This window comes from Microcaecilia unicolor, chromosome 2 (genome assembly GCF_901765095.1).
Source record: "Microcaecilia unicolor chromosome 2, aMicUni1.1, whole genome shotgun sequence".
Classification (NCBI taxonomy): Eukaryota; Metazoa; Chordata; class Amphibia; order Gymnophiona; family Siphonopidae; genus Microcaecilia; species Microcaecilia unicolor.
Genome location: NC_044032.1, coordinates 248,981,174 through 248,998,749, shown reverse-complemented (window position 1 = coordinate 248,998,749; position 17,576 = coordinate 248,981,174). Strand labels below are relative to the sequence as shown.

The 17,576-nt window shown below is 41.7% G+C and overlaps 1 protein-coding gene across 3 annotated transcripts in view; it reads right to left on the bottom strand.

Annotated features, from left to right (window-relative positions):
- Positions 1-3,052: 3,052 nt before the first annotated feature.
- Positions 3,053-17,576, bottom strand: part of USP11 (ubiquitin specific peptidase 11) — a 168,419-nt gene continuing 153,895 nt past the window's right edge. For all 3 annotated transcript variants that reach the window (XM_030193883.1, XM_030193882.1, XM_030193884.1), the window contains exons 20-21: positions 5,475-5,563; positions 3,053-4,490 (exon numbers count right to left, since the gene is read on the bottom strand). In XM_030193883.1, coding sequence (XP_030049743.1) covers positions 4,269-4,490; positions 5,475-5,563 — 311 coding nt within the window. In that variant the 3' untranslated portion in view covers positions 3,053-4,268. The remainder of the gene's footprint in view (positions 4,491-5,474; positions 5,564-17,576) is intronic.

Genomic DNA, 17,576 nt, shown 5'->3' with positions numbered 1-17,576 from the left:
GAAGCTATGCTGTGGCTAGTGCAAGCGCCCTCAATGCCAATGCACTCTGCTGTTACAGCAAGCCTGCCAGCTTCTCCTCGAGTACAGCCTGGAACCATTGCGGGCAAACATCAGCAAACGCAGGGCTGAGGTTGGTGTGGTGACAGCCTGGGAACCTGTCAGGGCCAAATCGAAAGGGTGAGCCCAGCTGGAAGGTGGCTACAGCATCAACACCCCCTCAAGACAGGGGGAGTGTTCCTCTCGACACAGACGCTTATTGGGTAAAGGCGATGCTGATGCCCCGGTGCTCCCAATACTGTGCTTTGAGGGGAACCGATGCTTGCTCTTCTTAGGCTTGAATCCATGCTGAGAATCAGAGTCCTGCGGTACCACCTCGGTATCAGGTCTGATGCAGACCGGTCCCGGGGTATTAACACTGTGCCTGACATCAAAGCAGGGGGAGACATTCCTGAAGCCACTGCACTCCCAGTGTCTGAATGAGCCACCTTAGCCATTGGGACCAATGTTTCCAATGCAGACGTCGATGGACCAGACTTGGCACCAAAACATTTTTCATGCTGGATCTCCCTGGCTCTCTGGGTCCTCTTTTGCATATGCAAGCAGAGGACACAGGAATGAGTGTCATGATCTGGCCCCAAACACTGGAGACACCAGTTATCAGTCCCAGAGATGACCTGATTACACTGGGAACCTTCTGGGACACGGAAGGAAAAACAGCCGATGCCAAATCAAATGGAAAAAAGGCCACTCACCCCAGAAAAAGCTCGATGCAACCCAGCTGGAGCTTGGGCCTAAGGGAGCCCAGAGAGACAAAAAATCCAAGAAAAACAGGACAAAATGAACTATGGATATTAAGGGGAGCAAAACAATGAAATTAATTAAGAAAAAAGGTAGAAAAAAAACTCTGCAGAGAAAAAAGAAACTAAACAAGAAAATCTCAACTTCTCTGTGGAAAAATTAAGACTGCTGGTCCTGTGCTCACAAGTTGGGCAGGAAAGCACCTGCGCAGGCACAGTGGGATGCTGCCAAATGCCTCTTAAAGAGAGAACACTGGGCAGCTTCCACACTGGGCTCTGTCAGATGACATCGCCCAGTTATGAGAAGATATGGCCTGCTTGTCCTCAGAGATCACCTGCTACCAAGTGAGCAAATTTGCTTTCAAGTCTGAAGATGCTGTTTTCTTGCTAGAATGTGGTCTGAAGCAATCATCTCCTTCAACCAACCAGCAATGTTTTAAATACGTGTTTATATACTTGTACATTTATATGTTTTTACAGTATATACTATACCCTAGATGCAGGCGATTGCTGAAAGGTGGCCAAGTTGGGTCACTGGTGTTTGCTTATTTTAAATCAAATCTCTTTTCATGATAATGAAACCACATCGTGTATCTAGTCTGCTGGTTTCTCCAGACTAGGATTGTTTGTTGGGTCACTTCAGTATGCTGTATAGATCAGTATTAAAATAAAAAATTATATATATATATATATATATATATATATATATATATATATATATATATATATATATATATATATATATATATATATAAAGCAACCCTCCTACTTCAATGCAATTTATATTTTTTTTAGACAGCAGAATTTAAAAAAAAATGTACAGTGGTATGAATAGTTTTGCAAGGTGCTATATACAGGTTGATAATTCCATTCCTTTCCATTTATTCATCTATAGCTCATCTACCTTGAAACATAAGCAACTTACAGAGAATATTAATAAAAACAAACCTGAAATCAGAAATTACATAATACCAAATGGTATGGCAAATCAGGGAAATCTTAAAAAGCTCTAGAAAAGTTAAGCCTCTTATGAAAGGTCACAAAGTCAGAAAGTCCAAGATGATTCCTCTCCCCTCCAACCCCTGAAAGAGTTCAATCTTTTTTTCCTTTTCATTAAGTTCAATCTTACCATCACTTTGAGAGCCAGGTTTAAAAGTGAGGTACATTCAACCAAGGTCTCACACAGAGTGTACACATGCATGAAATGAGACAGAGGAAATAAAAGTGACTCGCACCATGATTACAAACAAATTCAGTAGTGGAGTTTAAGATTAGAACTAAGGCACAAATAATTAACTCACCTGAGAACATACACTGTGGTATATAGACATGAATTAACACACCCACTCTGTTAAGTTTTAAAATGCATTTTCTTTATGTACAAGTGTGTCTTTTTTTTTTCTTTCCTTTTTTAGCATGCCAAAAATATTTTCTACAAACTTCCAACAGCAAAGGAAAAAGAGAAATCAACAGCATATCTCTTCATGGTATTTTTTTTTGTTTTGTTTTTAGTAGGAAAATACAATATGTGCTTTGAACATAAGACCACATCCCAGTTTTAAGCAGCACTACAAACCTCCTTGCGTCTGTTTTAGCTCCAGCCTTTTCCTGTTGTCTTACTCCTGAGTTGCTTCATTTTTATTTGATATATTTTATGAAACAAATATTTTGGGAGGGGAGAATTGGATATAGGTTGGGGATAAAAAAAATATATAACAGTTGCTTATACTAGGGTTGGGCTCAAATTTGACATCTCCACAAAAGAAACATTCAAAACTGGGGAAAATAATTTAAATTTCTTGAAATGAAGCCAACATGAAATGGGTGAAAATGAAAAGCTCATGTGCATCGTTTTGGGGGTAATTCTTATGTTGGTCCAATAAAAGATATGTTTAGGCCCTTACTTGCCTTTCTGAAGGTATTCGAGTTCACTGTTGCTGCAGATTAGCCCTTTCTCATCTGCAATTATTGACCTCTGTTAATGTCCTGGCTGAGGAACATTCAGGAAACTAAACAGAGCAAGACTTAGAGACAGATACAGGCACACCATCTAGAATGCCAGGGACTCAGATTATTAATGTCCAAAAAAGAATCTAGTATGTCTCAAGACCAAATGTGCTTAAAAAAATTCAGTAGCATATAAAGGAAAATAAAAATACCAGGTAAGAATGCTGGCATCATCACTTTTCGTGTAACAGCCCTCCCTCTGGCTGTGATCCATAGAACTATAAAACTGTATTGCTCAGTTATTTATGTTTTTTTTTTTTTTTTACTTCTCAAGTAGATTTTGTGCATTTTTGTCAGCCTCAAGTCAAGCCTGCCCAAAATAAAGAAACTAAAATAAAACCACACAAAAAATGTTAGGCATTCTTAAAAGAAAAGATGGGGAAGGCATGGCTGGCTGCTAGGGTGGGGGAGAGGTAGAGAAGAAAATTTTGGGAAGGTGGGATAGCTGGTAGGACAGAGCATGCTATTAGGCTGAAAGATATAGAGAACAATTATTTTGTGTACCTACAAAATGGGAGATCCTATCTTCCCCAGCACAAAAAAAAAAAAAAAAAAGCTTTTTATGACGTACTTAGTGCTCTTGTGCAGGGTGGATGTTTTTGCAGACTGTTGCAGAGGTTAGTTTAAAAAAAAAACCAAAAAAAAAACAAACTTTCTGCCTTATGCACAAGATGATTGCATCCCCTGCCAAGTTCCCCTTTTAAACCCACAGTGATGGTCTGCTTGGGGCCAGTGATCCAATGTGGATCCCTGCAGGGGCTAAACAGTAACGCTGGTGGACACAAAGAGCGGAAGACTGTCCCCATCTTTTTTGCTGGTGAATTCTGCTGCAAGACACATTATGCTCTCTCTGCCAGCTATTAGGAAAAAAGAGGGAGCACTGCATACCCCAAATGGCACTACTAATATACACACTTTGCTGCAACATATTGGGAATTTTTTTTTTTTTTTTTTTGGACAGTAGTCACAAATAATTAAAAAGTGATTTGTTCAAAATAGCAAGAGGCTATACATATTTGGTGTTATATATAGATATATACATCCACATTCTTACAGCTATATATATCCATATATGCACACACATAGCTATATGCATATATATACACACACACATACATGTGCATATAGCTATACCTACCTATGTATACATGTATAGTTATATGTACATATATGTGCATCTATATAGACATATCTATTTACATGCTTCTATTTTTGTGCTGAAATCCCCTCTTGAAAACAGTATAGGTCCCCTATCATATGTTTATAAAGACATTTTAGTGGGGAGATTTGCCACATTACCCAGTAGGAATTGTTTCTAAATACAGGCCTGAGAATCATAGCCAATCATTTCCCTGCTTGTTGAAAATGATTAGCAATTCAAGTCTTCAAAATACAAAGACACAGACTACTCTGCTACACCCCAGCCCCCTCCCTGATCAGTGGAGAAGGAGGGGGGGGAAGTGGTCAGTCGACATCCATGGACTCACTGCTTTGGCAAGTATTTATTTTGCAGTCATGGGAGTTGCAGGAAGTCATATCATCCGAGATGCTGCTACAGGAAGTGACATCATCTGTATCCTGGTCTGCTGAAGTCACAGTGCTGTGGCAGCAGGGCTGCGGAGGGGGCTGCATGGGTTGGCATATTTTGTCCTGCCGTTGGTAGAACAGCACGTAGGCAGCTTTGGACTGTAGAAAGACAGCATGAGGAGAGAGTGTATAGAATTTTGGAGTACAGAGGAGCAGCTCAATACTAGAATGGTTGAGGAACCCGATGTCCCCTCTTCTGATCTGATCTCCCTCATTTTTGCTGTTCATGTAATAGCAATGCAAGTTTAAACAATTTCTTAAAAACTTTAAACAAACACCCTAGTGGCCATATTTAAACGGAACCATCATGAAAAGTTATTGCTCAGGTATCTTTTCCAATTCTGGGAAACCTGAAAGTGAAAGTATTGACAGAATAACTTGTCCCGAGGGGCAGAAATCATTGTAATTCACTCTGAGTTACACAAACCACAAAAAGAGGCTAATGCTTCAAGTCCAGAAAGGAAGCACAAAAAAAGTCCAAAGTAAAATCTTTATTAAAAATACCCAATGTGGTCACCTTTCACTTACATAGGTCATGCGAACTAATTCAAAATAAAGACACAATACCTTCTCTGGTAATCAAATCTCACCCAAACACTGATGGACTGCAATGACAGCTCCAAAGCTCTTGCACAGCATTAAAGTTCAAAGTTGGATGCAACCTATTTAGGCAAAATACAGCCACTGTTGGGTGTTTATAATGGTGCTTTTACTTCAAACTATTTTGTGCTTCCATTCGTCCAGATTTAAAAAAAATATATATATGTTTGCTGCTTTAAGGGAAGTGATCTAGCTTTGCACAATTCAGTATACCTACACTCAGGTGCAAGAACCATTACAAGTTACCCTGAGGTTTTTTACACATTGCCTCAATTGCATTTACCTAGCATCTCAATACAAAGTGTGGCAACCTTCTGTTATCTCTTGTTGGGTTGTCTACTAGCACTTTTCCAAGGAAAACAGTTTGCAACTCCATCTACAAGTGACACTATACCTCACCTCAGAGTATGCCAATTAACTAGCATTTATGGCATGCATATATCTAGGGCCTAGGATAAAGCAAAAAAAAAAAAAAAAACTCACCTCAATTTGTCTCTCAGAGACAGCAGACACACTACTGTCATCAAAGTAACACCACTGACCAGTATCTTTGTTCCTTGCGAACGTTGTATCTAGAAAGGCAGAACCAGGACTCAGAATCAGTGCTATTTGTGTACACACCTGGTATCTAAGCATCCCTACCAACGATGTGAGTCACAAGCAATCATATTAACTTGCAACAGAAACAAATGAGATAGCTGGTAAAAACTGTCAGGTTCCACCAGTCTCTGTTCCTTTCTATTTGTTGCAATACTGCAGGGCCCTTTTTTGATATCCAGTATTCTCCTTGCTTTCCCCACTGCTACTGAACTTATGTGTATATCTCATGCCTTTGCAAATTTCATTGTCTTATTTCCCCACCACCTTCACTGGAAGATTGTTCCATGTATCACTATTTTTATATGAAGAAAGGCTTCCTTATCTTACTCCCCTCTGCCTTGCTTCAACCTCATACCATGACCCCTTAGGCTAAGGCTTACTTTATATCACAGAAAAGCTAATCTCCTGTACATTAGTTGAATCTGAGACATGTGAATGCTTGTACTATATTACAAGAACCAGGTCGAGTTAGTCCAAAGTCCATCAAGCCCAGTATCCTGACTCTAAAAGTGGCCAGTTTGGATCACAAGTACCTGTCAGATCCCAAAACTCATTTTCAGTGATAATTGATGGCAGGCCTGGCACTACACTTCTGCAGGAACCTCGCAAGAGTCCTGTGGAACTGGAGGGGACCCTCGCAGCAACCACAGGATTTCCACTAATCCCGTTCTTGTACAGCATTCTAGTCTAAACTTGTTTTGAATCCTACTATGTTAGTTTCCTTGACCAAGCTCTTCAGCAACATACTCTACAACTTAGTTATGTGCAATATGAAAAAAATACTTTCTATAATTTGTTTTCAATCTTCTGGTCATTGGTTCCAATAACTGCTGGTCACTGTCCTAGTGTTTGAAAGGTTAAAACAAGCATTCTAATTTTAATTGCTCCACCCCACTCATTTTATACACTATCACATGCCTTCGCAATCACCTCTTTTCCAAGCTGACGAGCCCTAACATATTTAGCCTCTCTTAAAGGGATGGAACACCTCTTATAATCATTTTTATTATTTTTCTCTAAACCTTTTCAAGTTCTGCTGATATTTGTAGATTTCTTCTCATTCCTTTCTGAATAACCCCTAGTATTTTTTTTTTTGCTTTATTTGGTAGCTGTAGAACACTGGGCCAAAAGTATTGTCCATAATCATATCAGATCTTTTTTCTTGGGTGCTAATCCTAATCCAGCACCCACCATTTTGCACCTGTAGTTGGGATTATTTTTCCATAAGTGCATCACCTTGCACTTGTCCATCTTAAATTTCCCCTACTATTATAGATGCCCAGACTCCTAGGGGGCTCATTTTCAAAGCACTTAGCCTTACAAAGTTCCATAGATTACAATGCAACTTTGTAAGTCTAAGTGCTTTGAAAATACACCTCTAATAGTCTCACAAGATCCTTTTGGAAATCCCTGTAATCCTTGTGCCATCTGCACATTTGATCACCTCACCTGTCACTCCCAAACAGATCATTTGTAAATATGTTAAATGGCATAGGTTCCAGTACAGACTTTTGAGGTCCTCCGCTATTGTCCCTTTTCCATGTGGGAAAACTGACCACATGTTTCCTATCTTTTTAGCCAGTTTGGAGTCCATTAAAGGGCGCCCATCCATTATTCTAATTTCTGGAAGAGTATCTCATGAAGGACTTTGCCATGTCTTCTGAAAATCTAAATACATTATAAATCATCTCACTGGGAGATCACGTGATGCGTTGAGGAGAGCAGTCGTGCTGCTGCTTTCCTCCGGGGCCCCTCCGCCTTCCCACCCGAACCCACCGTGAATTTGTGTGCATGAGTGGGATCTTTTGCACAGCCCGAAATTGCTCTATGTATGGACCTCTTTGTTACCAGATCTGAGGTGGTGATGCCGAGAAAAAAGACTCAGAAAAGGTCCGTGGCTTGAGTGATTTCAAGATGGCGCGGAGCCCGAATGCAGGGCAATTGTTGTTCACATCGCCACAGCTACAGCAAATAACAGAGGCTGTAAAGTGTGCTATGGAACCCCAATTGATCCAGCTATCAGAACAACTTACCAGCTTGGAGGCGCCGTTGGAAGACACTACTCGCCACACTGGGGAACTGCAGCAGTGCGCGGCAGTGGCGGAGGATAAAGAGACTGAACTTACATCATCAGTAGAATTGCTTCGGAGGTTGGTGCAAGCCCAAACACAGCAAATTGACGACTTAGAAAATAGATCTTGAAGGCTGAATATTCGAATTGTGGGGTTCCCAGAGTCGTTTCGGATCAGGTCCTTCCCTCACTATTGGAGCGTTGGATGGCTTCAGAGTTTGCACTTTCTGACAACGCAGGCCCGCTGTGTTTGGAGAGGGCACACAGAATAGGCCACAAACAGGAAGGGGAGAAGAGATCTCGAGTGGTTATAGTCAAAGTGCACAATTATGTACATAAAGTTGAAATTTTGAGAGGAGCGCGACAAAAATGGGACAGTTTGCTTGTTGATGGTCAACCAGTTAAGATTTTCAGGATTATTCCCCTGCACTCCAGGAACTTCATTGTTTGTTTAATCCAATTTGCAAATCACTTTTTGATGCTAAACAGAAATTTATGCTGGTTTATCCAGTGCTGCTCAAGATGGCACTTGGCACTCCTTTGGAAACCCATCAGAAGCACAAAAAGTTTGGGCAAACATTAATTCAATGGAGGGTGCTCCTAAATAATAAAACAATGGAGTGGCACATTAAACTGCTATATAGGCAGCAAGTTCTGGGAGGCCAGCATGAGGGTGAGGGAGCTGGTCACTCAGTGTTAAAACTGTAAGATGGATTTACTGTAATGTCTAACTGTTGAAATGCAACTGTAATTTTCAAGATATTTTGTCTTAATTTCAAAATGCACAGTTTTCTCCCCACTCCCCCTGGTGTTATAGGAGGGGTAAAGATGGCTAAAGGCAACCTAAGAGCTTTGTGTGCATTCCCTTGAGTTGCGCATCACAGGGGTTTGGGAAACCAATTACTGTTATAACAAACTACATCATTTTTGATCTATATTTGTGGTAATGGGATTTAGAGTTATTACACAAGTGTAGCTGGCCCAATGTGGCATGCAATCCAGGAGTTTTTGTTAAATTTGATTGATATTTGGTGTTTTGGTAAACGTTGACTCCTGTTAGAAGATAAGACAGCATGATTGATGTGCTGGCTCTGAGCATATGATGGTCAATCAGGTTGGGTGTATTGGTTTTGTAAGGCAGGGTGGGAGGTGGGGGGGCCTATCATCACAGTTATCTCCTTTCCTCACAAGTTGTGGGGAAGATATATGGGGTCTCTTTGGGATTTTGGGGAGTGTAGTGGAGGGAGGGAGGGGGAGGTTTAAAGGGGGTGGTTGTTGGGGGGAGGGTTGGGAGATGGGTGGGATTCTGTTTTGTGTGAATGCATGGGTACAGGTTTTTCTCCTCTTATTTACCTATGGCACTTTTGGGTTATATGACAAGTTCTCTTGCATGTGGGCTTTTGGCATTTGTGAAGGGGACTCCGAGTGGGGCTGGGCACTCGGGCTCTTTGGGTTGAGTAGTAAACATCACAGTTATGTAGTCAGATCTCAGCAACAAGGTGGTTAAATCTGTAAGACTAGTCACGTGGGATGTTGGAGGGATAACTTCTCCAGTGAAGAAGGCGAAGATTTTAAAGTCTTTACACAGGCACAATTCTGATATTGCATGTTTACAGGAAACCCAGCTTTCTAGCGAGGAACACCAGAAATTGAAACATAATTGGGTGGGGGAGGTTTTTTCTTCATTCGCTGTGGGCCGAAGGGGAGGTGTGGTTATTTTGATAAGGAAAGGTTTAGCCTATAAAGCAGAATTGATCTCGGCAGACTCATACGGAAGATATGTCTTAGCACATTTATGGCTGCAAAATAGGGAGTTTTTGATACTTGCTTTATATGCCCCAAATGCTTACAACCCTAACTTTCTCTGTAATTTGGTGCAAAACGTTTTGCCTTACCAGTCCCTTAAATTATTATTATTATTTGTTATATTTGTACCCCGCGCTTTCCCACTCATGGCAGGCTCAATGCGGCTTACATGGGGCAATGGAGGGTTAAGTGACTTGTCCAGAGTCACAAGGAGCTGCCTGTGCCTGAAGTGGGAATTGAACTCAGTTCCTCAGGACCAAAGTCCACCACCCTAACCACTAGGCCACTCCTCCACGGGGATTTTAATTTAGTTGCAGAACCCCTCAGTTGATTGCTCAACTCCTCGGGTAGCTCATCGGGGAGGGCCTTGGTCTCGGGCACTTCCCCTTTTCATACGACGTCTTAATCTGGTAGACGCCTGGCGGGCTCTCCATCCGGAGGAAAGGGACTATACCCATTTATCAAGGGACCATGGCACTTTATCGCGGATTGATTATATCTTAGTGGATTGGTCTGTCTTCCCGTGGTTGCTCTCAGTAACTATAGGTCCGGAGGAAATATCAGACCACGCAATGGTTTGGATAGATTTAGAAGCACCGGAATACTATCAAATGCAGAGGGGGTGCCATTTTCCTGCTTATCGATACAAAAACTCTGACTTTGTTACATATATCCAAAGTAAATGGGAAGATTATTCTAGATATAATAAACAACAAAAGAAAAATTCTATTCTTTTTTGGTCCGCTGACAAAGCGGTACTTAGAGGGAACGTGATTGCTTAAATTCAAGCTCGGAACAAAAAGATTTCTGGAGCTATTCTTAAGCTGGAAGCAAACCTAAAGCTGGCTATAAGGAAATTTATTCATGTACCAAACTTAGTTAACCGAGAGCAACTCCATACTGCCCAGGTGGCCTTAAATTCACTTCTTCATGAACGTGCTACCAGGTCACTTCTATAATCATAAATTCAGATTCCAGAAGTTTGGGGATAAAGTAGGTCCCCTATTGGCTAGAGTAGTTAAATCATGGGGACATTCACGAGTTATCACAACTTTAAAACATCATCAGGGCCACATTCAAAATAAAAGTGAAAAGATTGCTGAAATTTTCACTAAATACTTCTCCAAATTATATACTTCCTATGAAGTATTGGATCGATCAGGCTTACAACATTATCTTAGTCAGGTTGGTCTCCCCCAGTTAGCGAGCCAAGATATAAAGACTCTACATGCTGCTATCTCCAGTAAAGAACTCCAAGAAGTTATTAAGTCCTTAAAGTTATTTTCGGCACCAGGGCCGGACGGATTTTCTGGGGAGTTTTATAAGATACTATCTACGCAACTCGTGGGACCCCTGGTGGTTTACTATGAACAGGCTATCTCTCAAGGCAGCTTTCCGCCACATACTAATGAGACTGATAACTTTACTGCGGACACCGGGGAAGCAGGAAGATCAAACAGATTCATACCGCCCGATATTATTAAATGTAGATATTAAGATCTTAGCAAAGATTTTGGCAGATCGGCTAGCTCTTCTGCTTCCTCGGTTGATAAGTCCTGAGCAAGTGGGTTTCGTTAAAAACCGACAAATTGTCGGAAATGTCCGTTGTTTGCTGTTGGCAATGGCGGCTTGTCAGCACTCTGAGTCACTTTCTTTGATGGTCAGCTTAGATGCCGAAAAGGCTTTTGATAGAGTGAGCTGGGACTATTTATTTGAGGGGCTTAGCTACATAGGCTTTCGAGATTGGTTCTATCAGGCGACTCAGATGCTATATTCGAGTCCTTCGGCATCTTTGATAGTTAATGGGGTTGGTACTCCTTTTTTCTCCATAGGTCAGGGCACGCATCAAGGATGTCCCTTATCTCCTTTGCTCTTTATTCTGATACTGGAGCCTCTGTTGCGGGTTTTGAAAGGGGCCGAGGGGGTTGTGGGAGTGGAGCTGGGTGGCGAAATAGTTTAAACTTTGGCTTTTGTAGACTTATTGGTGATTATGAGGAACCCCAAAGATTCCCTGCCCAAGCTTTTGCAAATTATCCAGAGTTTTGGGTCTTTTTCGGGGTTTTCCCTAAATATGCAGAAGTCTCAAGCTCTTTCGGTACTTCAGGGAGGGTGCCCTGCTTGGAGGGGTGCTTTCCCACTGACTTGGGCGGGTAACTCCCTTAAGTACTTAGGAGTGCATATTCCTCATGATTTATCTCAATTATATGATGTTTTATTTATTTGTTGCATTTGTACCCCACATTTTCCCACCTATTTGCAGGCTCAATGTGGCTTACATAGTACCATCAAAAGCATTTGCCCAGTCGGTGGATAACAAATACAAAGTTGTATAGTGATCGTATGAGGTATAAGTGGAGGGTCGGAATGGATGAAGACTGTGTGTTGTCCTGTTCGATCATAGTCATGCTGTGCTGGTAGGTGAAGAGGGTTACGTGGTGTCGTTGGGGTAGGCCTTTGAAGAGGTTGGTTTTTAGTGATTTCCTGAAGTTCAAGTGGTCGTGGATTGTTTTCACAGCTTTTGGGAGCCCATTCCATAGTTGTGCGCTTATGTAGGAGAAGCCGGATGCGTAAGTTGTTTTGTATTTCAGTCCTTTGCAATTTGGGTAGTGTAGGTTTCGGTAGGATCTTGATGATCTGACTTTGTTTCTTACTGGTAAGTCTATGAGGTCTGTCATGTATTCTGGGACTACGCCGTATATGATTTTGTGGAGTAAGGTGCAGATTTTGAAGATGATCCATTCTTTGATTGGGAGCCAATGCAACTTTTCTCGGAGGGGTTTGGCACGTTCGAAGCGTGTTTTGCTGAATATAAGCCTGGCTGCTGTATTTTGGGCGTTTTGGAGTTTTTTTTAATGAGTTGTTCTTTGCAGCCCGCGTAGATTCCGTTGCAATAATCTGCATGGCTTAGGGCCATTGATTGTATTAGGTGTCGAAATGTTGTTCTTGAGAAGAAAGGTTTTAATTGTTTGAGCTTCCACATTGAATAGAACATTTTCTTTGTTACAGAGTTTACTTGGCTCTCGAAGGTTGTGATCGAGTGTGACACCGAGTATTTTCAAACTGTCCGAGGTAGGGAGGGTATGTCCTGGAGTATTTATGGTTGTGGGTTTGTATTTGTTATATGAAGAAGAGAGGATGAGGCAATGTGTTTTTTCGGTGTTCAGTTTCAGTTGGAATGAGTTTGCCCAGGAGTCAGACTATCGTTGATTTTGTTGGATATTTCTGTCAGATCATGTCTGAAGGGGATGTATATTGTAACATCATCTGCGTAAATGAATGGGTCAAGGCCTCGGTTGGATAAGGACTGTGCCAGTGGAATCATCATCATGTTGAAGAGTATTAGTGATAATGATGATCCTTGAGGTACTCCGCAGACTGCTTTCCACGGTGGTGATATGTTTGACTTTGATTTTACTTGATAAGTTCTGGCGGTTAGAAAGCCTTTGATCTAGTTAAGTATGCTTCCTTCAATCCCGAAGTGACCTAGTATTCTTAGTAGTATGTTGTGGTTTACCATGTTGAATGCGCTCGACATGTCGAACTGGAGGAGGAGTATACTTTTGCATGTGGCAATCTCCTGTTTGAATCTGGCCAGGAGGGTGACTAGGACAGTTTCGGTGTTATGGTGGGATCGGAATCCTGACTGTGAATTATATAGTATTGAGAACTTGTCCAGGTATTCCGTAAGCTGTTTAGTTACGAAGCTCTCCATCATTTTTACTACTAATGGGATAGATGCAACTGGGCGGTAATTGGTGATATCATTTGTGCTTTTCTTGGTGTCTTTTGGTATTGGGGTGAGTAGGATGTTGCCATATTCCTCAGGGAAGAGACCTTGTTGTAACATGAAGTTTAGATGGGATGTAAGGTCTGCTATGAAGCAGTCTGGGGCAGACTTGAGTAGATGACTGGGACATGTATCCAGTTTGCAGTGAGTCTTTGTGAACCTGTGAGTCGCTTGTGTAACTGATTTGGTGCTGAGGAGATTAAATGTTGTCCAAATGCGGTCAACTGGGTATCCTTCGGAGGATGGGTCCAGATCGTTGAAGAAGATTTTGATATTGTGATGAGGAAGTGTGCTGTGTAGTTTTATTATTATTTTTTTTTCGTTAAAGTAGTTAGCAAGTTTGTCTGCGGGTGGGATGTCTGTGTTGGTTGTGGTGATACGGGGGGTGTCTAGTAACTTATTTACGAGTTGGAATAGTTTCTTCATATCGTTGTAGTCCGGTCCTAATTTGGTTTTGTAATAGGACCTTTTGGTTTGTTTTATTGCGTGGTTGTATTTTCTATGTATTTGTTTCCATGTGTTGAGTGTGTGTTCATCTTTTGTCTCTCTCCATACTCGTTCAAGTTTTCTAGATTGTGTTTTGGAGTTTTTTTAGTTCATCATTGAACCAAGGTATAGTGTTTTGTCTTTTTGATATTTTTGTTTTTAAGGGTGCTATTTTGTTTAGTACGCTGTTGCATCTGCCATCCCAGTGGTTGAGATAAAGTATGGAATCAGTGCATGTTGTCTATTCGTTGTCGTATATTTGTTTCCAGAATATTTGTGGATCGATTTGCCCTATTGTAGTGTAAGTAGTACGTTCTGGTGTACCGTTTCAGCCCTTCTTCCCCCAGTTTAGAGTTAGGTTCAGTCTGTAATGGTCAGTCCAAGGTATTGCTGTCCATTTGATGTCTGTTATTAATAGGTTATTGTCTGTAGGTAGTTTATGTGATAGGAGGTCCAATGTATGTCCTTTGATATGGGTAGTTTGCATGTGGGGCCATTTAAAATCCCAGGACTGTAGGAAGTCTTTACATTCAAGTGCGTTTGTGGAGTTGGGGTCTTCTAGGTGAAGGTTAATGTCGCCTAGTAGCAGTATGTTGTTGTTGTTTACACAGTTGTTTGATATGAAGTCCATGAAGGTGGGCTGACTTTCCTTCCAGTTGCTGGGTGGTCTGTAGAATAATATGCAATTCAGGTGATCGGTTAGGGAGTTGTTATGGATTCTAAATGAGGTAATTTCTAGTTGGGGTGCAATGGAGGCGGCTGTGGTTTCGGTGGCGAATTTTTCTCGGTATATTAGTGCTATGCCTCCATCTCTCTTTTCCGATCTGGTTCGGTGTGTGATTTTGTAACCTGGCGGGCACAGTTCAAGGATCATGGGGTCGTTTTGGTTGTGAATCCAAGTTTCATTGATAAAGATGAGATCGAGGTTTTCTGAGGTGTTCCAATCTGATATTGTTGTTGTTTTGTTGATTACGGATCTAGCATTGATATGGCCTACCTGGATGTTTTGGTGTGGGGCTTCTAGGTTTGGTGTTATGTGGATTTTTGTTAGTTGTCATTCCTTGGGTGATGTGTGTTTGTTGTGATCTTTCCACTCGTTTTGTTGGTGATGTCCATGTTTAGATAGTTTTCTTTTAGTGTAATGAGAGTCAGTTTGGTGGAGTGTGGAATGTTTGCTCAGATTTTGGTGATTTTGTAGGGTAGGTAAGAAGTAATGTTCTGTGAGTGGGATGGATAGTGCTAGGTGGATCAGTGAAAGGGAGTAGATTACCAGAAGTATTTTGATTGTGTTCATTTTGGTGTCAATTTAGGATATATAGGTTACTCACAGTCAGATGCTCGGGAGTGAAGTCCTGGACACCGATAAGTCAGGCTTACAGTGAGAGTGGGAGCTCAGCAGTTCTGATGGGAATACAGGCTCACAGTGAGAGTGAGAGTTCAGCAGTTCTGATAGAAGTAGAGCCTCAGAAGCAAGCTGCCTATTGTGGGAGGTGCTTTCTGGTATCACCAACCGTCTGCCTGGTTTGAAATTATGTTGTGAAAGATGATGGCTGAGGAAAGCCTTCCCTAAGAGCAGGCTACACTAAAGGATGGAGCTCAGCAGCTCTAATAAGAGTGTAGAATACTGTAAAAACGGGAGCTCAGCAGTTCTAATAAATGCGTAGACTGCTGTAAAAGTGTGAGCTTAACAGTTCTAAAGTAAATGCAGGCTTACAGTGAGAGTGGGAACTCAGCAGTTCTGATGGGAATACAAGCTCACAGTGAGAGTGAGAGTTCAGCAGTTCTGATAGAAGTAGAGCCTCAGAAGCAAGCTGCCTATTGTGGGAGGTGCTTTCTGGTATCACCAACCGTCTGCCTGGTTTGAAATTATGTTGTGAAAGATGATGGCTGAGGAAAGCCTTCCCCAAGAGCAGGCTACAATAAAGGTTGGAGCTCAGCAGCTCTAATAAGAGTGTAGAATACTGTAAAAATGGGAGCTCAGCAGTTCTAATAAAAGTGTAGACTGCTGTAAAAGTGGGAGCTTAACAGTTCTAAAGTAAATGCAGGCTTACAGTGAGAGTGGGAGCTCAGCAGTTCTGATGGGAATAAAGGCTCACAGTGAGAGTGAGAGTTCAGCAGTTCTGATAGAAGTAGAGCCTCAGAAGCAAGCATGTTAATGTTACAAGTTTGTTAGCAGATACTTGTAATAAACTGCAAGCGTGGCATTCATACCCATTGTCTCTGCTGGGCCACATAGCTCTGTATAATAAGCTAACTATTCCAAGTTGGTTGTATGTTTTTCAAGTGTTGCCTTTATATCTCAAACGACAAGATGAGAGAAAAATAAATCGTTGCTTGCAACGGTTCCACTGGAGGGGAAGGAGACAGAGTTACCCTCTCTGTCTTGCAAATCCCAGTGGAGCATGGGGGTTGAGGACTATTAAGTTTGTGACAACTCACCATTGCAGGTGGAATGAGACATATTGCAGACTGGTTTTGTGCTACACAAGATTTCTCAGCCACTCCGATGGAATTAACATTGACTGGAAGTATCCACTTTAGCTGTTTGATCCACTCTGCAGGAGGGCCTTTACCTTCGGTGCTCTGCTCTTCATCAATATTGACAATGGCAAAGGCGGTCTTGGCAATGGATCTGTCGACATCACCCCCTTTTTGGCCATATGTGGTAACCCAGTTTTCCCTCCTGGGAAGTTGTATCCAGCATTCACGAAGTGGCAACAAAAAGGGATAGTATATCTGTTTCAGGTCCTCACGGAAGAGGGGCGCATGAAACCCTTCGCTTCTTTACAACAATCCTTCTCCTTGTCTATGAAAGACATTTTCCATTATAATCAACTGAAACATTATATTGATAGCTTGCCTTGGGAGCATCTTTCAGAGGATGAACAAGAGTAGCTTTCCATGGCTTACTCACTCAAAGCACAACAAAGGACACCATTATCCTTTTGTCACAGACATATTCGGGATACTGCGCCTAAACTCAATTTCGCTCATCTTACGGAGCTATGGAATGTGGACTTGGGAATAAATATACCAACTGGAATGTACAAGGCACATGTTATTGCACTGAGATCATCTATTTCCTCCCATTGGGAGGTGCAATATAAATTTGCCTTAAGACTATATATTCCTCCTAGAAGAGCCTTCCATATGGGACTCTCGCCAGCTGGAGAGTATCCAAAATGTGGTGAAGAGGGGGCTCCTTTGGGACACGTGTTTTGGTCTTGCCCCAGAATCCAAAATTTTTGGAAGCTTCTTCTTAGACAGGTGTCTACTATGTGGAAACTGGGTTGGCACTATGATCCCAGGCTATTATTTGGTCATCCCAGCTTGGGTATCCCAGTGCCAAAAGGGTATAAAGAGTTTATAATAAGATTTACAATTATTGCTAAAAAATCTATTTTACTAGAGTGGCTTTCTGCTAAAGATCCCCCCCCCCCCCCCCCCACCGCTATATCAATGGCGGGCCCAAATGCTGTCCATGATGAGATTGGAAAGAATGGGAGTAAACAATCTAACATTAGCCCAAGGTTTGCAATTTCAGTATAGATGGACTCCATTCTGGCAAACATTGACACCTGCTGCAAGAGGACAATTGCTGAATATATAATCATTATTTACTAGTGTCTAGAGGAGGAAATACTAACCCAAATTTCTCTTATGTGATTTAGAGGGGGGGTGGGGGGGTGGGGAAGGGAAGGGAAAGGGAAATGGGACTTGATATACCGCCTTTCGGAGGTTTTTGCAACTACATTCAAAGCGGTTTACATATATTCAGGTACTTATTTTGTACCAGGTGCAATGGAGGGTTAAGTGACTTGCCCAGAGTCACAAG